The 26,493-nt window shown below is 47.2% G+C and overlaps 1 protein-coding gene across 1 annotated transcript in view; it reads right to left on the bottom strand.

The window, feature by feature from the left end:
- The window catches only part of fbxw4 (F-box and WD repeat domain containing 4), a 169,717-nt gene that overhangs the window by 383 nt on the left and 142,841 nt on the right, over positions 1-26,493 (bottom strand). Inside the window, exons 7-8 of the mRNA XM_072239050.1 lie at positions 16,116-16,256; positions 3,210-3,351 (exon numbers count right to left, since the gene is read on the bottom strand). Coding sequence (XP_072095151.1) covers positions 3,210-3,351; positions 16,116-16,256 — 283 coding nt within the window. The remainder of the gene's footprint in view (positions 1-3,209; positions 3,352-16,115; positions 16,257-26,493) is intronic.

Here is a 26,493-nt window from a genome sequence, read left to right on the forward strand (position 1 = left end):
TAGCTTAGTTGCTATTTATATACAGTTGCTATTAGGGCAGCAGAGGTCTGCCTGGACCCAGGAAATGCAAGGTGTCCTGATTTAACAAGTAATTATCCAGCCTCAATGTCCTGAGATTCTTCACAGGAGCACAGTCTGTTGAGTGAGGCGGTGGCACTGGGTCAGATCGTGCTGGATCCTGTTCAGGATTCATGGGTCTTATGTCCTGTTCCCAGCGTGCCCAGATCCTGAGGGTGGATCTTGCTTTGTGACTGTGGTAAGGCAGTGTGGTCTTTGATGTGACCAAGTCCCAACCTGGAAAACCACTGTGAAATCCAGAACTTCATATCTGGTCAAAGCTGTAAGACCTCTCCCCACCACCCTCATTTGAAAGTTAATTAAAATGCAGACTTGCTCATTAAAAAAATCTTCACCTTTGCCTCCAAATCTGCAGGTTCAGAATCCTCATGGGGGTGGGATTCCCAGCATCACGGGGCCTGATGGAGACCAGTGATGTAGCATAGCTACAAATGCAGAGCCACCTGCCAGGAAGTCTCGATGCATGTACATACGATTCACTTAAACTTCAGTGGCTGAACTCGAGCTGAATTGATTATCGATCTACCCAGTATAGATCATCCTGACAGGGAATTCAGTGACAGCTCTGTCATGTTACAACAGCAGTAAGGTTAGGGTGCCAGAGAGAAATATTTGATAGTCTGATATTCACAACCTGTTTTTAACTCAAGACACCCATGGAACGGCGTTGTGTGAAGAAATGCCTAAAGAAAGAGGAATTCACCTGTTTTTGTGCTGGGCTGTGTGTTGCTGTGACACCATAGACCGGGAACAGAAAGCTGAACACACTGAGAAACTCTCCATTGTCCAGTCTGCCTGTGACAATTACATCGACTGAATGTGTGTGCGTGTGCGTGCGCGGGCGCGGGGGGGGGGGGCGGTCTGTAGCACCCTGGATCCTATAGCCATGCTCATATCCAAGATTCCAACCTCTCCCCACCACCCTCATTAACAGAGGCTGTTGAAGTGGCTACACTCTGAAGGGAAGCCTTTCCGGACTGAAAATCGCTTTCTTGCCAGAGCTGTCAAGGACTGAATGAACTGTATTCAGCAAGGCTAAAGGATTGATTGAGGATGAACTTTAAGAGGAAGAAGAGTTCATGAAAAGGATTTTGATGTTCTGACTTAAGGGGGATCCAGTGGCCTGAAAAATATTGTCACAAACAAATGTGAGAAAGGGTGCAAGAAAATTCTGGAGAGTGGTGAGTCTGCAACTGGTTCCCAAAAGAAGCAGAGGCAACACTTACAGCAAAGCTGAGAAAACCGATAGGGAAGAAAGGAATGGGAGGTAACAACACCCTGAATGTCTTCAGGCTGGGTGTGCAGAGGTTGTTTCCTCCTCTGGCAGAATCTAGAACTAGGGTCACTGTGTAAAAGGTCAAACATTTGCTTAAATTGGTCATGGAGTCTTTGGAATTTTCTGAAGAAGATTTGGAATATTTGTCAGAGGAAGACATCCCTGATCAATGAGGGGGGAGACAAGAGTTACTGAGTGTAGACAGAAATTCCTTGGCATTGACATAGAGGATCTGTCCTGGGACCAGCACGTAACTGTCGTCGTAAGTCATGACAGCACCCTTACTTTCTCTTAGAAGTTTGCATAGATTCACATGTCACCTAAAAATTTGACAAATTTTAATAGAGAGATACACAGTGAAGAGTACCCTAACTAGTTGTTACACAGCTGGTTGGGAACAACATGCCCAGGAACAGAAAAGTCTAGAGAGTGGTGGATACAGCCAAGTCCATCCCAGGCAAAGCCCTTCCCACCATTGAGCACATTTACATGGTGCACTGCCACAAGAAAACAGCATCCATCATCTAAGACCCCCACCGTCCAAGCCATGACCTCGCTATTACCATTGGGCAGGAGGTATAGGAGCCTTAGGTCTCACATCATCAGAATCCTGAACTGGCATGGATAACTTCACTCATCTTAACTCAACTCCGAACTGATTCTACAACCTACAGACTCTACAACTCACGTTCTCGGTACCTTGTCAATCCTTGTTTATGTATAGTTTTTTGAAAGTTCTATTACTTTCTTTATCCCCCTGTAAATGCCTGCAAGGAAATGAATCTCAATGTGGTACATGGTTAATGTATACATACTTTGATAATAAATTTACTTTGAATTTTGAGAACTAAGGTTATAACTAACCATCATAGATCAGGCTTGGTGGGCTAAGTGGCATTTTGTTCCTAATGATGTATAATTGGAAGGAGACTTGTGAAATGTGGAGTCACTTGCACAGAAGAGGAGGCAAATGGCCTCTTTCTGTGCTGTATTTTCCACACCGCTGTGACCCACGAACAGAGGAGACATTGGTTTACACAAGTGATGTGCATCACTCAGAAAGTAGCACACTGGTTCAGTGAAAAGATGGGCCAGAGAGTTTAGATTTAGGTTCAACTTTGCTATAGTCAGCAAGTGCAATTGCACAGACATGTAATGACTCTCTCGCCAGTGAAATGTTCCTCGTGTTACAGGACCAGCGGCAGCCCATTGAGCACAGTAAGCTCCCACACAAAGTGGGGAGGCTTCCTAACTATTACAACACCAACTGCAAGATTGGAGTTGATCCCTGCCGCTCTCTCTAAGGACTTTTTACGCTCTCCCCATGACTGCATGGGTTTCTTGCTGCATCCTAAAAATGTAAGTTGTGGGCATGTTATATTGCTGCCAGGAGCATAGCAACACTTGTGGCTTCCCCCAACACAATCTTTGCAAACAACGTATTTCGCTGTATGTTTCAATGTACATGTGACAAATAAAACTAATCTCTAATCTTTCTTTATCTTTATGATACTGAGGAGTTACTCCAGGGGAGAAAAAACATGACGAGGTCAGGAGGGAAAGTTGAATGACCTCTTCCCAGGGAGAGTGAGGTGAATCGTCCTGTTCACTGAGAGAATTATGCATTTGCTTTAACGATGAATTGAAGAGCAGTGCCTCTGGAGGTTGGGTGCTTCCTTGGAGCAGCATTCTGCATTGTGCCTTTGTGTACCTACAATGTGATTGAACCCAAATTCTTCCCAGTTTGAGGCAAGACAGCAAAACCCATCAAACCACCTTGGCACCACCAGCAGAGTGCTTCTGGTGAGGCAACGACAACTGGTATCCATAGGGCGGGAGTGGTCACCCAACATACCTGGAGAGTCTTTGACTGTCTCTTGTCCCAGAGACGGACAACGCCGTAGTGTGAGGAGCCGCTGGCAATCATGAAGTTTCCATCGGTCTGCAAGCAGTAGAGGGCGCTATCATGTGGTTCTTCCCACTCCATCACACAGCGCCTGGAAACGAGCACACAAAAGGCTGGACCAGAGGCAGCATCACACCAAGCACCCAAAACAGCACTGATGGCATTGTCAATCCCCGAAGTTGCACATGGCCACATAAACATTCACCAACCATAACTACCTGGGAGGCAGACAGGAAAGGGGAAGTGGGATGATGTGGGGAAGACAGACAGTACAGGTGATGGTGAGAAACAAGAGTTTAGGAATATAAATGAAATAAGGGAAGTTGGCCATCTGGCCTCTCCAACCTGCTCTACCAATCAGTGTGTTTTCAACTGACTTAACTTTTGCTTCACCAAGCCCTACTGCTCAGGATTCCCTGTAATACCAACATCTGTCCACATCAATTTTAGATAAATTTCTCCCTGGGTAGAGAATTTCACATTCGCAACCATCAAAAAAGTAATTTCTCCTCACGACTCATCCTGATTCTGAAACCGTACTTCTTCCATGACACAAAAAAATTTTAAATAAAATCATCACCCATTCTCCCAAGTTTCTGAGTATCAACCCAGCCTCCCAACTTCTTTACAAGACAACTCTATTATTTAGAGATGGTTCACTCTACAAGGAAAGAGGTTTTGAAAGAATACAAAGATGGTACTGATGTAGTAAGGAACTTTGTAAGAATACAAGACAGAATAAGTAGCAACACAAAAGGCACAGAAAGAACTCAGCAACAGGTTAGGCAGCATCCGCAGAGGGAAACGGACAGTTAACTGATGAAACACTTCAACCTGAAATGTTAACTGCCCATTTCTCTCTACAGGATGCTGCCTGACCTGCTGAATTCCTCCAGAATTTTTTGTGTTACTCCAGATTCCAACATCCACAATCTCTTGTGTCTCCAACACAGAGTACCTGACATCTTAATGCACATTTCACAATCTATATGTAACACTCGCTTCACCTATAGGCTTAATATAGGGGGTGATAACCCCTTGCCCGGCCAAAATTAAGAAATCTTGATTGGGTGGATGCTGCGCGATGTGTCTCCTGTTACAAATTAGTACCCCAAAATAATAAACAGTACACAATATGCGATTAAATGATTAAGCTTTATAACTCTTACTTTGACTATATGGTTAGTAGAGAAACGAAATATAAAAGAAAAAGGGCCCAAATCTTATTAAACAGTCTGTGCACAAAGTTGGAGCTCACTCATAGGCGGATCGGTCCCCCTCGACCTCCTCTGATCATCGCTGCCCTTCAGACCCTCGCTTCAAGTCCACCCCATCTGGCGGTCTATCAAATCTCTCCATTCACGTCTTCTCTCCTCATCTCTCTCTTTCTCTCCCTTTGGCAAAAGCCCGCAAAATCAACTGCTTCCAGATTCACAAGACAGGGCAACAAAATCCTGATTGGCTAACATGCAACCACAATCCTGTTATCTCCAGCCATAACCCAAACATTGCTGCTATAGAGAAACCGTTACTTAAGCAGTGAACATTACAAAAAAACCATTACATTAGCAGCGAAACCTTACAATGCATTACACTTTCCCCCCACCAAATTTAGTCATGTCCTCATGACGTTGAGATAGTTCGCCAACCCTTCCTGCAAAACACAAAGCCCAAACCAGTTGCAAAAGGCAGTGACATAGCTCCCCAAAACAATAGAGGTCACGCCCTGTTCCCCATGTGCTACATAGGCCAACCTATCTGGTGATCTCCTAATTCTCTGAGATCGCCGTACCTCCTCACCTAACTCTTCTGGCTCAGACGCTACTGGGGATATTTTGGGCCTAGTTGGCGAGTCCTGCCCCGATCTATCACTCGTGTCCCCCTGCAACTCGGAGACCTCTGTCCCGTGCCCAGGCCCTGCTTTCTCTCCTTCAGTGTCCTGCTGTAACCCAGGCTGCCCACAGATAGCACCCCCCCCCGCAACTTCACCTGACTCAGTGGGAAAAGGGCCAGGAGTCTCTTCTTCAATCAGTGGGGAGTTAACAAAAGGCAGCATGTATCACACATCCAGATCATCATCCTCCGAATCAGTATCCCTCTCATGGGCGGGGCCCAGCCCAGCCTCTCCTGCCGTGGGCCCTGCAGTTGCCCCGTGTTTTCGCAGAGTCCTCTTACTAGGTGTAGGCTCCAGGTTGGGCTCTGGGTCTACCTGCACCTCTTGACCCGGGGCAACAGGTGGTTCCGATGGAGAATCTTGACAGGCCCATTCCCCTCCTCTGGTTTCACCCGGAAAACTGGTAGGTTTGGCATCTGACTCTCCACCACATACGGTGTGGCTGCCCAGCAGTCAGCCAACTTGTGCTTTCCAGGTAGCCCCAAATTCCTTATGAGGACTTGGTCTCCCGGCAGGAGTTGGGAGAACCTCACTTTTTGATCATACCCCCTCTTATTTCCTCGATTCTGCTTGGTGGCCGCGACCCCAGCCAATTCATAAGCCCTTTTCAGCTCTCTCCTCATATCAGACACATACTTCAGATAAGGCTTCGGTGGTAAGTCACCCTCGTCAGTTCCAAAACAAAGGTCAATGGGCAACCTCACCTCGCACCCGAACATCAGATAATATGGCGAGTATCCAGTAGCTTCATTTCATGTACAGTTGTAACAATGAACCTGATGCCCAATATGTTGACTCCACCTGCTCTTCTTGCTGATCTCCAGGGTCCCGAGCATGTCTAGCAAGGTCCAATCAAACCTCTCAGGCTGGGGATCGCCCTGCGAATGATAGGGCGTGGTCCTCGACTTCTCAACCCCAAGCATGCCCAGTAACTCATAGATGAGTCTGCTCTCAAAGTCCCGTCCCTGGTCACTATGTATCTGCCTGGGAAGGCCATAATAAACAAAACACTTCTCCCATAACACTTTTGCCACCGTAGTCACCCTCTGGTCCTTGGTAGGAAAAGCTTGAGCATATCTGGTGTAGTGGTCCGTGATGACTAAGACATTCGCCATGTTGCTGGCATTGGAAATTCAAATTGGAAAATGGGCAGGAAATTCATAGGCACCAGGTCCAGGGGCCCTGCACTCTGCAAGTGGGACAAAGGAGCTGCCCGCGTAGGCAGTGTCTTCCTCCATATGCAGCGAATGCACAACTTGCAGTATTCTTCAATCTCCGACTTCATTAGGGTCCATTAAAACTGGTCTCTGAGCAATCCATAGGTCTTGTCCACCCCCAAATGTCCAGGACCATCATGAAGTGACTCAATGCAATCCTCCGATACTTCTCGGGCAGAACCAGCTGGCAACGCCGAGGTCGGTCCAGATCGGTATAAGATCTGGTTCTTCAACTCCAACTGAGGCCATTCTTTCAGTAATGGAGGCACCAAAGCATGTTTTGTCTTCTCCGCCTGAGCCATGTCTTCCTTTTCAGCTGCAGACCAAATAGTGCCAGTGCCTGGATCATCTCGCTGAGTAGCTGACACTTCCCCAGAACTCAATTCTGGCAGCTGATTTGTCTTCGGAGCAGTCAGGTTACAGTAAATTTGGGGTACGGTGTCATCAGAAGCCCCCAATTGATCCACTGCTCGATCCGGCCTCTCCTTTTCCTCTGCCTTCACGGTGATGGCAAACTGACACCCCCGGGGCAGGAACGCTCTCCCACTCCTCGTCCATGTCCAGCTCCTCATGCGCCCGTCAGGACAAAGCATCAGCATCAACCTTCCGGCTCCCCGGCCGGTACTTCAGGCTGAAATCATAGGCAGACAACGCTGCCAACCACCGATGGCCTGCGGCATCCAATTTCGCCGAGGTCAGGATATAAGTCAGGGGGTTGTTGTCCGTCCTCACCTCAAACTTGGCCCCGTACAGATAGTCACTCAGCTTATCCACCACCGCCCATTTCAATGCCAGGAATTCCAACTTGTGCGTGGGATAGTTTCTCTTGGAGGGTGACAAACTCCGGCTGACAAACACCACAGGCCTCAACCTGGTGTCCTGATCCTGATACAGGACGCCCCATAAACCCTTTCGGCTGGCATCTGTGTGCAGTACACACGGCCATCGGGGTCCGCAAAAGCCAGCACCGGCGCCTGGGTCAGCAACTCCTTCAGCGACTGAAAACCCTCCTCACATTTTACATCCCACCTCTGTCCAAAGGGTCCAACGGGTTTAGATATTCTCCACCCTCCTGTCCTTTATTTCCCCTTCCTTTCTTCCCCAAGGGAGGGTAACCACACAGAAGCTGATTCAAGGGGTGACTCACTTTGGCGTAGCCTTTCACGTATCTCCAATAATAACCACAGAACCCAAGGAATGAGCACAGAGCGCCCACAGTCTGGGGCCTTGGCCAAGTGGTCACCGTTTCTACCTTAGCCGGGTCTGTTACTACTCCATACCATGAGATTATGTGTCCGAAATAGCTAACGAACGTTTGGCAGAACTGGCACTTGTCCAGGGAAAGTTTTAACCCTTCAGCTTTCAGGCAGCTGAGCACCTTCAGTAGTCTTGCTTCATGTTCTTCCAAGGTGGATCCAAACACTGTGAGGTCATCCAAATACACCAACACCTCAAGCCAGTTCATATCCCCCACCGTCTTCTCCATGACCCACTGGAAGGTTGTAGGGGCTCCCAATATGCCCTGGGGCATCCTTTCAAACTGGAAGAATCCCAGGGGACATATAAATGCCGTCTTCTCTTTGTCAGCCTCACTCATTGGGATCTGGTAATAGTCACTCCTCAAATCCAGCACACTGAACCACTTCGCACCACTCAGACAAGCTAGCATGTTTTCGACCCTCGGGACCGTACACTGGGCAGGGACGGTGCACCTGTTCAGAGTCCTATAGTCCACACATATGCGTACCTTCCTGTTCTTCTTCCGGACCACTACTACTGGGGACGCATAGGGGCTTCTGGACTCAGTGATGATCGTAGCTTCCTTCAACTTACACAAATGCTGCCACACGTATTCCACGTCGGCAGGGGCCAGTCGCCGCAACCTCTCTCTAAACAGGGTATCTCGGTCACCCGGATAGTGTGACGAGTGCTCTTGGAACAACCCACGTCAAACTCGCCAATGGAAAAGACACCTTCCAGCTTCAACATCATCTCTACCAGCCTCCTCTTCCAATCCGACGGCACCGGGGAGTCCCCGAAGTTGAATGACTCAACGGTCAACTTTCCCCCTTTTCCAATCGTTTCTCCCCGGCGTGCCTCACAGGGGCACTAGACATTACCGTCACTGGGAACAAATGCGCCAGGGGAATCCCCCGCTTGAAGATGACCTCCCTCTTCGTAGTGTTCCTGACGATCACTGCCATCCAGTTCCCTTGTACAACCGAGGGCTTCTGCAGTCCGGGCCTCACCAGTAGCCCAGCAAGAAATCCCAACTCCCCCTCGTGGTCTTCCGGAGCATCCACTAAGAGGGCTTCGCCTTCAGGCACTCTGGGAAATCTGGGGGTCCCCATCACCCTCACTACTTCCCTGGGCCGTACCACCATTGGCTTCGACTGGGTGAACCACACAGTCCCTCGTCTAAATCAGGCCCAATGCTGCCACGCACTTCCTCAAAAGCAGCTCGAAACCCCAGGTGCACGGACAATGTTCCCAAAAAGTTCTCACCAGCCTTCTCCTGGCAGGCCTCCATGAGCCTCTTCACAAGAGGGGTGTTGGTCCCCACCAGAACTGAAACGCTACCCGTCTCAACAGGGTCCGGACAAACCAGCACTAATCCATCAAGAGCCTCAGACACTCCCACATCAGCCTCCGAGAACTGCAGTTTCATTGACAAATAACCTTCGTATGGATAATCACTGGCCCTGAGAGCCCAGATCTCCAGTGCACTGAATGGTGTCAAGGGTAAATGCTTCAGATACGGGTTGTAAAACGAACGGTACAGCAACATGACCTGCAACCCGGTGTCGAGTATGGCTTTAGCATAAACACCCTCTATTCGTAGCGATATACTGGAGCATGGTCCCACTAAGCCTTCAGGAATTGGGCCTTTTGCTTTCGGGAATTCCGTGGTACATTGCCGGGAACATGTTCCCCCACAGACACCAGGCCGTTCCCTCACTGGGTCTCCTCTCAGTTTTCCCAATGACTCTCCCTGCTTAGGTACCCAGGGGCTCACCCTCCTTCTGGCGTGACACCTGCTGCCAGCAGCCCTCCACATTGTTCGTCCCCTTGGGGGATCTGCCCCCCCATCAGCTCCATCATATGGGGGGGTCACACTCACTGATAACAGCCGACGTATCTCTGTTCTCAACTCTGCTGCAATCTCCTCTACCGCTCCCCAGGGTAGGCTATCTGTGGTCACTTCACCGCAGGGGACTGTACCCTGCTGACTGAGTCCTCCCACGCCTCCGCCACGTTCTCCTCTTTCCGTACCTCTCTGATCAGCTCAACAAAAGATGGAGGGGGGCACGTCTTATGAGACTGTCGGACACCCCACGCAATCCGGTCATGGGACTGGGCGCCCCGGTCATCTGGTCCATTCTTAACTGATCCACCTCAGCCGCCTGAATGACCCCTCTGCGCCACAAGCAATTTAGCTGCCTCTCTTGCCGAAAAATATAAGCAGAAGGCTTCTCCCCCTTCTCTTAACGCACGTGTTGAACCCCCACCAGGAGCTCTATGGGCCTTCCAGTCGGACCAAAAGCATTGTCCAGTGCTTGCAGATAATTGACAGCTGTCACTACGGGATAATTTAACCTGACAGTTCTGACATCAGCGGCCCGCCCATTGAAACTTTCAACCAATCTCTGTCGCTTTTCATCATCCGAGCACTGCCACTCATCTAACAACTGAGAGGCCTGTTCCGCCCACGTCTCATACTCCTCCTCCCCTTTAGGGGTGGGCGTTATTCCAGAACATAGGTGGAGCCTGCCGTAGCTGGGACTTGACTCTGAATTTTCCATTTATTCGCCAGAGAAGTAAGGGCGGATACTACCTCAGAATTCTCACTCTTCACTGGGGGACATGGACTAATTAGACATTCCAAATCCGACCACTCTCTCCCCTCACTCCTCAGAAATGATAGAACCCTGTCTTTGAAATCTCTGCCCCCAGCTACCTCAGCGCTGGTCTGCATTAAAACGAGAGCTGCGCCCGCCATTTTATCAAACCTCCGCTCACAATTGCAACTTTAGCAATACTTAATAGGCGAATTAACAATTCATCTGGAGTACAAATATCTGCCCCACTGGTTCATTGCTCAGGGTAATCACACAGCATCCAACGGAATCAATCCTGAATGTAGCCCCCACAATTGTAACACTAGCTCCGCCTAGCGGCTTAATATAGGGAGTGATAACCCCCTGCCCGGCCAAACTTAAGAAATCTCGATTGGGTGGATGCTGCGTGATGCGTCCTGTTACAAATCAGTACCCCGAAATAACAAACAGTGCACAATGTGCGATTAAACGATTAAGCTTTATAACTCTTACTTTGACTGTACGGTTAGTAGAGAAATGAAATATAAAAGAAAAAGGGCCCAAATCTTATTAAACAGTCTGTGCACAAAGTTGGAGCTCATTCACAGGCTGATCGGTCCCCATCGACCTCCTCCGATCGTCGCTGCCCTTCCGGACCCTCGCTCCAAGTCCACCCCGTCCAGCGGTCTACCAAATCTCTCCATTCACGTCTTCTCTCTTCATCTCTCTCTCTCTCCCCCTCTGGCAAAAGCCCACGTAATCAACTGCTTCCAGATTCACAAGACAGGGCAACAAAATCCTGATTGGCTAACATGCAGCCACAATCCTGTTATCTCCAGCCATAACCCAAACATTGCTGCTACAGAGAAACCGTTACTTCAGCAGTGAACATTACAAAAAAACCATTACATTAGCAGTGAAACCTTACAGTGCGTTACATATACAGTTAAATTTTTCTGAAATGTAGTTACTGTAATATTCAGGAAGCATAAATGTCAAGGTGTCCAATGTAAAATCTCTTTGCAGACAATGTGATGGTGACCCCTTAACCTGAGGGTTAAGGGGTAAATATTGGCCAAGACAATGGGAGTAACTCTATTGACTACATCCACCAAACAGAGAGATAAGGACCTCAAATTCAAATCTCAAAAAAAAATACAGCACTCAAGGGAGTTTAGGTCAGAAATAAACAGGATAAGGTCATTCAGCCCCTCACGCTGCTGTCATTCAATAAAATCATGGCTGATCACTCCTGCATCAACCTCATATCCTTGGATTTCCTTTCTGTCTAAAAATCGGTCATCTTTCTTGAGTATACTTAGTGACTGAGAGTCCACAGGCTTCCAACTAGAGAATTCCTCAGAATCACTACACTTTGTGAAGAAACCAGTCCATTTGGATACATGACTTCAAGTTGAAGATTTCCTAGTGAAATCTCCTTCCTACATCTATCCTGACAGTCCTCTTTAAGAGGAGGAGAAGATGGCGGCGCGACACAGCGCGTGCAGCCACTCCGGTGAATGATATCTGTAATCTGTCAAGTAGGGGACCAAGCACAATTCTGATTTGATGGAGACAGACGTGACAGTACAGAGGAACATCTGGTGAAACTTCTGAAATGCCCGCTTCGCTGCCGCTGCTACTGTGTGGTCCGGAATCTCCGGAGGGGAAGGCCCCGAGTCCTCGGCTTTGCTCGTTTCGGCGGCCGGAGCGAGTTCGAAGGCGCTCGGCAGAGGATGGCGCTCAGGAGGCTCGAAGTTTTTGGATGGACGGACTCAGTGTCGGCTGTGGTTGGCTGCTTCCAATGCATCGGCAGTTGTCGGTGCCTGAAGGTTTATGGCAGGGAGTTTCTCCTTTTTGCCGCCTGTTATCAGGGACTCGGGGGTTGATCGACTCGGAACTTTGAGACTTTTTTTTACTGTGCCCATGGTCTGTTCTTTATCAAATTATGGTATTGCTTTGCACTGCTTTAACTATATGTTATAATTATGTGGTTCTGTCAGTGTGAGTTTGTCCTGTTTTTCTGTGATATCACTCTGGAGGAACATTGTATCATTTCTTAATGCATGCATGCATTTCTAAATGACAATAAACGAGGACTGAGTGTTCTCATAATCTAATTTTGTTAGTTTAAATGTCAATTTTTATTCTCCTGAACTCTGAGAAAAGGTTTAATCTACTCAACCTACCTTCATATTATAAGACTGACATCCCAGGAACCAGTTTGGTGAGTCATTCTACAGTAATTACATAATTTTTTAGGTAAATAAAACTGTGCACAACATTCCAGGTGCAGCCTCATCAGGGCCTTGTATAACTGCAGTAAAACGGCTTTACTCTTGCAGTGAAGGCCCACACCATTTATCTTCCTAACTGCTTGCTACACCTGTATGCTGGTCTTCAGTGATTGTACTACTACACCCGGCTCCCTTTCAACATCAACATCACAATCCCTTAACATTTAAAAAGAAGACAGTATTTCTGTTATTTCTACCAAACACAGACACAGCAAACAGGTGCAGGGGAGGCCATTTAGTCCCACAACCTGTTCCTCCATCTCATCCCCATCTCTTCCCGAACCCTTTGAGATCTTTTGTGTTGTGAAATCTCTTGTATTCTTAAATATATTTCAGAACTTCTGCAACAGACAATTCTACTCTGAACCACCCCGACATCAGCCTGTCTAACTCTGTTAGACTTCTGTACCTTTCCACTGTATTTCTTCTCAATCTTACATGTACATCTGATTAAGGATCAAGGACCCATCCTCTCATACTATCCCTGCCATCTAAGGAATAAGTCTTGTGAACCTTTCTGCATTTTCTCAATGACTAGTCTCATTTTTTAAGAACACAGAATATTACAGTACAGTACAGGCCCTTCGGCCTGTGAGGCTGTGCTAATCTAACCCTTCCCTCCCACATACCCCTCCACTATTCTATCATCTATGTGCCTATCTAAGAGCCCCATAAATGTCCTTAATGTATCTGCTTCTACTACCACTGCCTGGCAGGGCATTCCAGACACCTACTACCCTCTGTGAAAAGAACTTACTTCTAATATCCCCTCTATACTTTCTTCCAATCACATGTCCAGTCTATATATGCCTCTTATCTTCTTCTACTCCTCTATAAAGTCACCTCTCATCCTCCTTCAATCCAGAGGGAAAAGCCCTCACTTGCTCAACTTATTCTTGTAAGACATGCTCTCTAATCCAGGTAGCATCCTGGTAAATCTCCACGCACTCTCTACAGCTTCCACACATCCTTCCTATAATGAAGTGACCAGACCGGAACGCAATATTCCAATTGCAGTCTGACCGGGGTTTTATAGAGCTGCAACATTACCTTGCTGCTCTTGAACTCAATCCCTCGATGAAAATCAACACAATGTTGGAGAGATGGAGGAATTGAGGGATGTGGGAAAGTGGTATGGAAGAGGAGTTCAGGTCAGTGTGGAGCAATCATAATCACAGTGAGGAGCTGCTGGCCTCCTGATATAATTTGTCCTGTGTCCTCAGGATAGGGGTCGTGTTCCCAGGCACAGGGTGCTCTTGTCCTCGGTGGTGGAAGGTATCAGGGTGGTCCTAATGAACTGCTGCAAAATCCCAGTCTGACTTGGTCAACACACGTTACATTCAGTGGAAAACAGAAGCCAACCAATATACCAAGTTACAGCTTTGATTAGTTTTATAGATTGTAGAACTTTACAGATTGTAGAACCAAAAACTGATGAGCTGAGAACTTTACACTGAAAATTGTGGGCATACTATGTTGGTGCTGGAAAGTGTGGTGATACCTGGGTGTCATCAGCATATCCTTTGGTTCTGTTCATTATTAATGCAAATGACACATTTCATTGTACGTTTCAACGTATTTGTGAAAAATAAATGAGTCTGAACTGGAATCTGAATTTCCACCCATTTGTGCACTACCACCAGGTGGCAACAGTATCCCATGAACAGAAAGAATCACAACGCTAACAAGCACAACCACAGCTCGCATAGTGCCAGGATCACTAAAGCAGTAACACAGGTGGCCTCCCAATAGTCCCTAGTTATACAGCTACCTTTCAACTCCCAGTCTCTATTCACAATTCCTTTACACTCCCAGTCACTGTTCACAATTCCTTTCAACTTCCAGTCACTGTTCACAATTCCTTTTTACCCTCAGTCAGAATAATCAAGAATCAATAACCTGATAGTTTCAAAATCTGTTCTTCCATGTTTAGATATGATTTTTAAAGATAGCTTGAACCACCCAATTCCCTCCCTAACACCGTCACCACCCCATATCACCTCCCTTACACTGTCACCACCCCATATCGCTCCCTTACACTGTCACCACCCCATATCCCTCCCTTACACCATCACGACCCCATATCACCTCTATTACACCGTCATAACCCCATATTCCTCCCTTACACCGTCACAACCCCATATCAGCTCCCTTACACTGTCACAACCCCATTTCACCTCACTTACACCATCACCACCCCATATCCCTCCCTTACACCGTCACAACCCCATATCACCTCCCTTACACTGTCACCACCCCATATCGCTCCCTTACACTGTCACCACCCCATATCCCTCCCTTACACCATCACGACCCCATATCACCTCTATTACACCGTCATAACCCCATATTCCTCCCTTACACCGTCACAACCCCATATCAGCTCCCTTACACTGTCACAACCCCATTTCACCTCACTTACACCATCACCACCCCATATCCCTCCCTTACACCGTCACAACCCCATATCCCTTCCTTACACCATCACCACCCAATTCCCTCCCTAACACCGTCATCACCCCATATCCTTCCCTTACACCGTCACCACCCCGTATCACCTCCTTTACACTGTCACAACCCCATATCCCTCCCTTACACAGTCACAACCTCATATCCCTCCCTTACACCGTCACCATCCCGTACCCCTCCTTTACACTGTCACAACCCCATATCCCTCCCTTACACCGTCACCACTCCATATCCCTCCCTTACACTGTCACCACCCCATATCACCTCCCTTACATCGTCACCATCCCGTACCCCTCCCTTACACTGTCACCATCCCATATCACCACCCTTACACAATCACGATCCCATATCACCTCCCTTACACCGTCACCACCCCATATCCCTCCCTTACACCGTCACCACCCCATATCCCTCCCTTACACCGTCACAACCCCATATCCCTCCCTTACACCGTCACAACCCCATATCCCCTCCCTTACACCGTCACAACCCCATATCACCTCCCTTACATCGTCACCATCCCGTACCCCTCCCTTACACCGTCACAACCCCATATCCCCTCCCTTACTCCGTCACCACCCCATATCTCTCCCTTACACAATCACGACCCCATATCACCTCCCTTACACCGTCACAACCCCATATCCCTCCCTTACTCCGTCATCACCCCATATCCCTCCCTTACACCATCACCACCTCATGACCCTCCCTTACACCGTCACCATCCCATGTCCCTGCCTTACACCGTCACCACTCATATCCCCTTCTTACACCACCAATACCATGTACCTTCTCTCTTACATCAACGTCCCACATCACACTACCTAACGTCACCATCCCTTAAACATTCACTGTCTGTCTTGCACTCCTGTACACCGACACTGCCTCATATCACAATTGCTTACACCATCACCACCCCATATTCCCTCCGCAATTTCGCTACCATCCATATTCCCTCCTTTACCCTGTTCTCCGACCCAGTACACACTCTCTTAACTACACTCTATTTATTCCTGTTTGGGAATAGTCACATATTCCACACTGGCAATATTGGCTGCAAATTGTTCAGGGTATCCTGTGGCCATGAATCACCAGGAGAAAAGCACCAATTTGTGAATGGATGCAAATGGCTGGGGGCAGAGAGGAGATGAGGTTCTTACCTGGTGCTGGCCCTCACATCCCACTGCCTGATGTAGGCGTCGTACCCACAGGTCAGCACCACCGAGGGGCTCTCATACACAATGTCCAAGACTCCAGCTCCCCTTCGAAAGTCGGACCCCAGGCTGGTCTCCAGCTGCCCGCTGAAAGAGATCAGGAGATGGCGTCTGGTTATATGCTAAGGGCACTCGGAAAGAAAGTCGGGCATTTTAACTCAGGATATTACAGTCAGGGAAGACTTTTCTGAAACAGTATGGGAAGTCTAGGAATGGTGAGACTCAGTCTGTGCACAGCAAGATTCCCCAACAACAAAGAAACTGATCTGATCCTCTAGTACACAGTAATAGAACAATACACCATTGGGACAGCCCCTCAGCCCAAAATGTCTATGCTGACCATGATGCAGCTTGGGTTTATTTTACCAATTAATATAAACTCAGCTATTAAATACCTATACCGGAAACTTCCACTATATTGAACATATCAATTCAATCATCACATTAGCCGTCTGTGCAACAAGGACAGTAACTGTGGTTCTTCCATTTGATCCTCTTTCTAGTCTCATTGACACATGTCAAGAACTAAATAAAGACAAGGATTATAAACACAAGAGATTCTGCAGATGCTAGAAATCCAGAACAACACCTGTACAAAATGCTGGAGGTGCTCAGCAGGTCGGGCAGCACCTACAGAGGGGAATAAGCAGTTGACGTTTCAGCCGGAGGCCCTTCATCAGCACAGACAAGGACGAAGATTAAGTTCATCTGTCATTTGCACATTGAAACATTGTGAAATGCATCAGCTGCATCAATGTCAAACACAGTTTGAGGATGTAGGAAACACACACGGTCATGGGGAGAACAAACAAACTGCGGCAGGAAATGAACCCTGGTCACTGGCACTGTAAGGTGTTACAGTACCGTGCTGCTCCTACCACATGACTGAGAAATCACATCACATCACTCACTCAGTTCATAACACGGGGGTAGCATTTATACAGCACCCCGATGGCCGAAGACTGGAGACTGGACGCTGTCCTGGAGTTGAAACACTGTTTGTGCGGGGACTTGTTCTGTGTTATTCTGCTGAACACTGTGGTACTGGAACCTGTGGTGACACTTGCGGGCTGCCCCAGCACATCCTCGGGTGTGTTGGTTGTTAATGCAAACGATGCATTTCACTGTGCTTCTATGTACAGGTGATAAATAAACGGATCCTGGAGATCTTGAAGCAACCCGCCACCTGTGTCTGTCTATTGCTTTTCCTGGATGCCGCCTGACCTCCTGAGTTCCTCCTGCATTTTGTGTGCGCTTCTCTGGATTTCCAGCATCTGCAGAATCTCTTGTGTTGAATTAGTTTGATTCATGAACAGGATATGGGTGTCACTGAGCAAGGCCAGCGTTTCTTTCCCATTCATAATCACCCTTCCTCCATCTGCCTTCTCAGCCTGCTGGTGAAGCTGCTCCCACGGCGCTGGTGGGGAGGGGGTTCCACAATTCTGCACCAGAAGGAACAGTGACAGATTTCCATGTCAGGACTGAGTGTAGCTTGGAGGGGAGAGCAGTAGACTCATGGACGTTTATGATTTGCTGCTCCATTGCAAGTCTTCAAAGCACGCCAACCGTGAAGTGTTTAAAATCTTCTCTTCAATGGGAATTCACTGCTTCCCCTCTGTGATATTCACCTCTCACCTGCCAGCTTGTACTCTCCTCCCCCCCAACCCCCACCTTCTTATTCTGGAATCTTCCCTCTTTCTTGCAAGTCCTGAAGGGTCTTGGCCCTAAACGTCGACTGTACTCTTTGCCATAGATGCTGCCCGACCTGCTGAGTTCCTCCAGCATTTTGTGTGTGTTGCCCATCACCTGTGGCTGAAGGAGGGCACATGTGATGGATTGTATCAGGATTCAAGATTATTTATCGTGGGCAGCACAGCAGCATCGTGATTAACACAATGCTTTACAGTACCAGCAACCTGGGGTCAATTCCCTCCGCTGCCTGTAAGGAGTCTGTACGTTCTCCCCGTGACTACGTGGGTTTCCTCCGGGTGCTCCGGTTTCCTCCCACAGTCCAAAGATGTACTAGTTGGCAGGTTAATTAGTCATTGTAAATTGTCCCATTATTAGGTTAGGGTTAACTTGGGAGGTGCTGTATCTCAATAGATTATTTATCATGTGTACCTCAAAACATGTGTTGTTTAATGACCAACACAATTTAAGGATGTGCTGGGGGCAGCCTGCAGTGGTTACCACACATTCTGGCACCAACACAGCATTCCCACAATGTTCAGCAGTACAACACAGCATACAACAAAACAGGGCCCATTCCTCCCTCCCACACTCACATATGGACAGTTCTCCAACTGCGGGACTGGCCATTCCCCAAAGCTCGATAAATGCTAACCCTGGCCCACGATATTGTGAACTCAGTGAGTGATGTGTAACTCCTCACGGATGCCAGTGGCTAGTGTAACAGGGTTCAATTCCAGCCAAACGCAAAACGCTGGAGGAACTCAGCAGGTCAGGTAGCATCTATGGAAAGTCATAAACAGCCACAGGTGATAGGTTGTTTCAAGATTATTTATTACATGTACATCGAAACACACAGTGAAATGCATCATTTGTGTTAACAATCAACACAGTTTGAGGATGGCTGGGGGCACATCCTTAGGTTAGGCTGACTAAAGGAAGACATGTTACAGGGCGATGGTGAATGACACTGATAAAAGTTTGCAAACAGTCTAAAGAGAAAGCCTGCTGCACAGGGTGAGAAAAGAAAATGGTGACTATTTAATCTGACTGACCTGGTATATCGGCAGGGTCAGACTTTATTAAGATGGAGACCACACCAAAAGTGGAGCAGAGCAGAGAATAAAGGCCAGGCAATGTTCAAAAATAAATACACACCTTTGTCCGGGGGAATGGTTCGCAAAAGGAGTTTATTAGTTGAAGCAAAGTGCTGGAGATCTAACGGAGCGGCCCAACACAGGCCAAGCAGAGACTAACTACACTCCTCTGATCACAGCTAGCCACACGCTGGGGTAGACCTGCTCCTCACTCGCTTTGCAAAGGGCAGATTATTTAGAGTAACAATTTCTTTGTCAATGTTCAGTTCTCCCCTTGGCCATGACTGTGCATGACTACATTGCATCTCGATACCTTGCCCCCGGCAACCAGCTAAAGCAGCTAGGCCGACCCTAGCAACAGCCTCTTGTAAGCATCCCTTGACAAGCTTTATCGTGAAGTAGTTTGACTAATCCTTGACATTAACCTGGAGTGGAGTGTTATTGTGTCGCAGATTCTCAACTCTGGAGGTGACCCAAAACCCACCAGAATCAAGATTTTAACCCTTCCTTCCCCGCTTTATTCATAGGGATGATTTTGGGGACAGAGTGAGGAGTTAGTTAGGGGTCAGGTTAGGGGTTTAGGGACAGGAATGAGGGGGATTCAGGCAAGAATCCAGGTTGGAGTACTCCGGGGTTGAAGGCCAGTGATCCCTGCGGGATGTTGAGGCTGCAAGCACGGTCAGTGAGCCCTGTGGACAAGGGTTGGTGATTTCCCAAGCCAGCCAGTCCTCACTGGTCAACAGGTTCTGGCATCGGATGTCTGTGTGGGCAGGAGGCATGAGGGCCAGTGAACCCCTAGATCGGTGAGTCCCAAGGTCGGAGATCCTTGCGAGGCTAAAGTGAGGCCTGATGTTCGGTGTCCTATCACTGGCGATTCTTAGGGTCGATGCTGAAGGCTGAAGACTGATGTTGGCGAGTGCAGATGTCTGTGAGTCAGTGAGTCCACTGGAGGCTGGATGCCCAGAGGCAGCCTGTCCTGGAGTTGGAGGCCTGTGTGTGTGTGTGTGTGTGAGAGAGGCTAGTAAGAGAGCCTTGTTTTGCTGCCGTGGTTTTGTTTTGTTGTTGTAGTTCTGTGGGCATGCTGTTTGTGCTGGAATGTGTGACGACACTTGCAAGTTGTTCCCAGCATACCCTTAGGTTATGTTGGTTGTTTACACAAATGGTGAATTTCACTGTGTTTTGATGTACATGTGATAGATAAATCTGAATCTGAGTCAAATTTTTAACCCTACCTTCCCTGCTTCACTCAAAGGGACAGGAGATTTCAGTGCAGTAAAATGTCTCAGTTGGACAGGAGAGCCACATCAGGAACTTGGTCAGAGCTTTTGACGAGGCAAAAGGAGAGAGAGAGTGGAGATGTTTGGTGATGGAGTGGTAGAATTTAGTGCCTCACACCTGAACGTGCAGCTACCAATGGGATTCAACAGAAATTACAGCATGCTAATTAGGACAAAAACATGCACAGGAATCAGTCACTTGGCCCCTGACAGGCACTCTGCCACTCAATAAACCCACGGCTGAACTGATCTCCACGTCCCTTTCTGCTCCAGTAGCCGTCAACTTCCCTATCACCAAAATTTCTATCTCATTTCTGATCTGCCTAAGGATAACCATTTGATCAGTGCATCGTTGTTGACAGAAGGGCCTGTCTGGTACTGTTTAATGTTCTATGGTCCGCACAACGTTGTGCACTGAAGGGCCTGTCCAGTACTGTACTGATCTGTGTTGTAAGCACGCCTATCTCCCTGAGGTTCAGAGCTCTCCATCACAATCCTCATCTCAGGAACTCCTCCCCTCATGACCTTCCCCATCCACATTGATGCAATCACAAAGAAGGCAGACAAGCTGCTCTATTTCATTAGGAGTTTGAGGAGATTTGGTAAATCACGAAATATTCCTGCAAGTTTCTACAGAAGACCCGTGGGGAGTAGTCTGACTGGTTGCTATGGAGTTGCCTGACTTGCCTCCTATGGAGTTCCAATGCATTGGATTATAAGAGGCTGCAGAGATTTGCAGATTCAGCCATTCACAGGCATAACCCTCCCTGCTATGCAGGACATCATGACGAGGCTATGCCTCAAGAAGGTGGCATCCATCATGAAGGACCCTCACCCCTTGGGACATGTCCTTTTTACCTTACTACCATCATGGAGGTGGTACGGGAGCCTGAAGACACACACTCAATGTTTGAAGAACAGCTTTCTCTCTTCTGCCATCAGATGTTGAAATGGTCCAAGAACCTATGAACACCTCCTCATTTTTTGTCTTTTGCATTGTTCATTTCTTTTTAAATTTAAAGTAATTTAATGTCTTGACTGTATGGCTTGCACAAAACAACAAATTTCATGACATATATCAGTGATAATAAACCCGATTCTGATTCACTTCATCTCAAAATTTTATACATCTCAATTAAATATATCTAATACATCAATTTTATACATTTTCAATATTGCAGTTTTAGAGGTCTCAAACCCCTCTTCTGGTTCAAAGAAGATAATCCTGGGTAATTATTTCTCATAGGTAAAATTCTCTGAATCTTCATATGTAGCATTTTGGGGCATCAAACGTGAGAAGCTACACAAGCGAACTTTGAGGTGGATGACCAGAACTTTGGTCATGAAGCCATTTTCAGGGAGAAAGTGGAATAGAAGTTTTAGATCAAAATATCAAAACATACAGTGAAATGCTTTGTTTGCATCAATCAAATCAGCGAGGAGTGTGCTGATTCCACAACATTTCTGGCACAAACATAGCATGCTCACAATTTACTAATCCTAATCTTATGTCTTTGGGGTGTTGGAGGAAACACGAGCACTCAGAGGACACCCACTTGGTCATGGGGAGAGCATGCAAACTCCTTACAGACAGCAGCGGATACTGAACCCCGATCTGTAATATCATTATGCCGACCGCTACCCTACTGTGCTACCCATGTCCGCAGAATAGATAGTAACGTCAAGCTCGCACAGTTACCATAACCGTGCCGTCCTCATGAAACCACAGTTTTTGGAGGTAGGATCAAGACATTAGTTTCAGTGGATGGACATAAATGTATATTGTATGGAATCTGGTGTTAATGTGAAGGAGTTTAGAGGTGTGATTTATTATAAACTAAATAAACAATGAACTATCTTGGTTTTTCCACAGTGTTTCCCAGAGTTGACCAGCTAAATTCAAACTTCAAAGTAAATTTATAATCAAAGTACGTACACTATATGACACCATATGAAAACCTGAGAGTTGCTTTCTTGTGAGCATTCACAGTAAATACAAAGAAACAAATAAAAGCCAAGCAAAATAATAATAGTAATAAATAATTAAGCAATAAATATTGAGAACTTGAGATGGAGATTCCTTGAAAGTGAGTCCATAGGTTAAAGGAACATGACGGTGTTGGGGTGAGTGAAGTTGAGTGACGTTAACCCCTCTGGTTCAAGGGGCTGATGGTTGAGGGGTAATAACTGTTCCTGAACCTGGTGGTGTGGGTTCTGAGGCTCCTGTACCTCCTTCCTGATGGCAGCAAGAAGAAAGCATGGCCTGGATGGTGGGGGTTTCTGATGATGGCTGCTGCTTTCCTGTGACAGTGTTCTATGTTTTTGTGCTCAATGGTGGGGAGGACCCTATACACTACTTTTTGTTGGCTTTTCCAGTCAAGGGCATTGGTGTTTCCATATCAGGCAATAGTAGCAAGAATGTGTATGTGCAAGTTGCCTGAACTCTCCAGCGTCAGCTAGGAGGTTGGCAAATGAGGAGAACTCATTTTCACCCAGAGAGTGGTGGATATATGGAATGCTCTGCCCCAGAAGGCTGTGGAGGCCAAGTCTCTGGATGCTTTCAAGAAAGAGAAGGATAGAGCTCTTAAAGATAGTGGAATCAAAGGTTATGGGGATAAGGCAGGAACTGGATACTGATTGTGGATGATCAGCTATGATCATAGTGAATGGTGGTGCTGGCTCAAAGGGCCGAATGGCCTGCTCCTGCACCTATTGTCTATTAACTCAGATGGCAGACACAAGGGCGCTGCTCTTCAGTTCAAAAGTTGCAAAAGGGCTGGTAATGACAGTTGAAGACATTTACTCTAAGCATAAGGTGATGTTTTTCAGATGTTGGAAATCTTCAGGAACACACAAAATGCTGGAGAAGTCAGCAGGTCAGGCAGCGTCTGTGGAGAGAAATAAACAGTTGCTGTTTTAAGCCGAGGCAATTCATCAGGACTGATGAAGGGTTTAAGCCCAACATGTTGACTGTTTATCCCTCTCTATAGTTGCTGTCTGACGTGCAGTAAGTTGGCTTTTGAAGTCGACCAAAATCAGTACCTAGCATAATGAGAAAGAATTGTCAAGGGTGTAGGGAAGGGCAGAAGGGCAAAGGGATGGAGAAGGATGAATATGAAAGAGTGGAACAGGAAAGAGACCTTATGCAAAGTGATATACCTATCACAGGAGGAGGATTCACTCTATCATACTTTGATAGTTCCATGGCAACTCCCCCCCCCGTTCCATCCCCCCTGAATGGTCCCACATCCTTACTCCTTCTCCTTAATATGGAGATCTGATCCCCCAATAGTCCAATTCACTGCTGAAAGGCCCCGTTAAATCTGTTTCCACTGCCCATTTGGGCAGCAGAATGCAGATCCTAACATCTTGCTGTGTTCTACAGCATTCTGTATTGCTCCAATTTCATTTTGATAAACTGCACAGTAACAGTGACCTATCACTTACTAACCTGCATCTCAGTGGAATGTGGGAGGGCAGTGGAGCACCCGGAGAAAATCCATGGGGTCAAGGGGAATACTTACAACTCCTGACATACAAGAATTGAATCCTGGTTGCCGGGGCTGTAATGTATTACGCTAACTGTTATGCCCCTTAATTCGTGACTATTTGTTCATGATTTGATTGTGATTCCTTCCACACTGGCTCAGGAGTCAAGAGGGCTTGTTTTATAGGGGATACAGGTTGCCAGGCCTGCAAGGGAGAGAAGCACTGGGCAAAACATGAGGTAGCTCTGTCTCCTGGCATTAAGTTCCGATGCCTAACAGTTCCTCATGGCACAAAGTAAAACCATTCGGCCCATTAATCTATGCTGGTTCTCTGAGTAATCCCTTTCATACCATTCCTCCATTAGTTTTAATCGATTCTCTCTCGTGTCCATTAGCTTCCCCCAATTTTCCTATCACTACCCACTGTCGCCAATGAACTTACCAACAGAAACCTGCTCAGTCACAGGGAGGATGTGCAATCTTTACACACAGAGCAGAAGAGATGAGGATCACACCAGAGCCACTGGTGCTGTGAGGGAACTGCCCTCTCTTTGACACACTGGAGTGTCTGGGCAACGGTGCTGTGACAAGGTGGGGGGGGTGTGGGCACAGGAGTTCATGACAGAAAGGAATTGGGCCAGTAGAGCTGATGATAAATGTCCTTCTCATGTCGATGGACAGGTTCTTCCCAGGTAAGGTCAGATGATTTTTCTTTAATGTGGTAATGTACCAGTAGCCTTATCCCTACCTAATTCAAAACTCTGAAGCAAGCACAAACCCATTTCACACAAGACTGAAGGAGGAACATTTTACTGAACATTTCCATGCTTGAAACCAGGTCCCAGAACAATGAGTAACGGTGTATGTGAGCATGCCGTAGGTCTCCAGCTCTGTACTGGGGCTCTGCTCCATGCACTGTACTGGGACTGGGGCAATCTCTTATCACACCAGCCGGTGGCTGCGCTCTCTGCAAAACCAGATGGAACTTGATAAAGGAGAATCAAAGGAAAAGAATCCTCAGTCAACACTTTGAACATCAAAAAAAACCCCACAACCAGCATCACTTAGAGACACTTATTCTGTGATTAAACACACAAACAGACAGGACTGCACAAACGCCTAGGGCAATCGATGCTGCGTCAATCTCCATCACTGCATGAACATCTTAAAACGAGGAGGGAGAGAGAGAGGGAGAGAGGGAAAGAGATGGGGAAGAGAGGGAAAGGGGAGATGGAGAAGAGAGAGGAGGAGAGGGGGAGAGGAAGAGGCATGGGGAAATGACAGAGATGAGGAAAAAAGAGAGATGGGGAACAGGGAGAGAAAGTGAGAGGGTGGGGGAGGCAGGAATTGGGAAGAGGTGAGGGGGGGGAGAGGGAGGGAGAATGCATAAGAGACACCCAAAAATGGTGAGGAGAATTTCTCCTCCAGCACTAAAGTTGTCTGTAACATCACCAGTCTCCTAATTCTGATTATTTTAATAATGCACAAATGTAATTGTTCTTTCTTCAGCAGCCATGCATTGAACTATCAAAGTCAAAGCCAGGAATTTTCTCCATAAACATTTCTGCCTCTCTACCAGTCCTCCTGGAGGATGCTCCTTAAAATCCACCTGATTTATTATATCATTGTCTATTTCATGCTAAATTTTATTTGGAAAGAAAAGCAACTGGTGAGATGTCTCACAAATGGGACGCTCCTGTTTAAGATGACCTTGGTAAAGCACAGTGTTGACTTGCTGGCATCAAATACAACTATTAATTACTTTATTGATCACATGCTTTCTCAAAAACAATCTCTGCAATCAATAGGCTCTAACTTCCTTTTCAGATTTGAGCTTTTGAACTGCCCGCACGACTTGGCAGTTTTGCGGTGTGAACTGAAGTCTTGAAGGTGCAGTATGTTTGCAGCATGGCACGTACAGGCCGAATCAAGGAGGCAGGGCTCGGGAGCAGGGAATGAGCTGATGTTTGCCTGTGGGAGTAGATTTGAAGTGGCAGGACTGAGGAGAAGCAAAGTCGAGGCAGCAGGTCCTGGGCCCGAGAGTGAGGAACAAGCTGAGGTCTGACTGATTTAAGTGCTGGGCCAGATTGGAAATGTCAGGTACAGCCAGTTGAATCGAGGCGATGGGGCCCAGGCCTGAGAGTGCATCGAAGTAGCAGGGCCTGGGTCCGAGATTGAGGAACACCAGCTAATTGGCCAATTTATGCGCCGGGCCAGATCGAAAAGGTCAGGGTGTCCAGGCCAGTGTTAGCTCGCCGCTCCGGGAGGTTTACTCGTCTCTGTGCTGAAGTGAGACTGCGGCCAGCAACTAACGGCTCATGGATCGGCTGCAGTGATGACTGGCTTTATGGCTGTGAACTCACTTTAGTGAGTTTCAGTTCTGAATATCATTTGCTTAGTTTTATTGTTTGCACAATTTTGTTTTCTGCACATTGGGAATTTGATGGTCTTTGTTTTAATTGGTTCTATTGGGTTTCTTTGTTTTGTGGCTGCCTGTAAGGAGATGACTCTCAATGTTGTACAAAGTATACAAACTTTGAAGAGTAAATGAACTTTGAACTGCATGTACCCAGTGTATCAGAAACACAGGTAGCCACTTTGGCCCAATCTGTTCTATATAGAAACATAGAAAATAGGTGCAGGAGCAGGCTATTCGGCCCTTCCAATCTGCACCGCCATTCAGTATGATCATGGCTGATCATCCAACTCAGAACCCTGTACCAGCCTTCCCTCCATACCCAATGATCCCTTTAGCCACAAGGGCCATATCTAA

This window comes from Mobula birostris, chromosome 21 (genome assembly GCF_030028105.1).
Source record: "Mobula birostris isolate sMobBir1 chromosome 21, sMobBir1.hap1, whole genome shotgun sequence".
NCBI classification, from domain to species: domain Eukaryota; kingdom Metazoa; phylum Chordata; class Chondrichthyes; order Myliobatiformes; family Myliobatidae; genus Mobula; species Mobula birostris.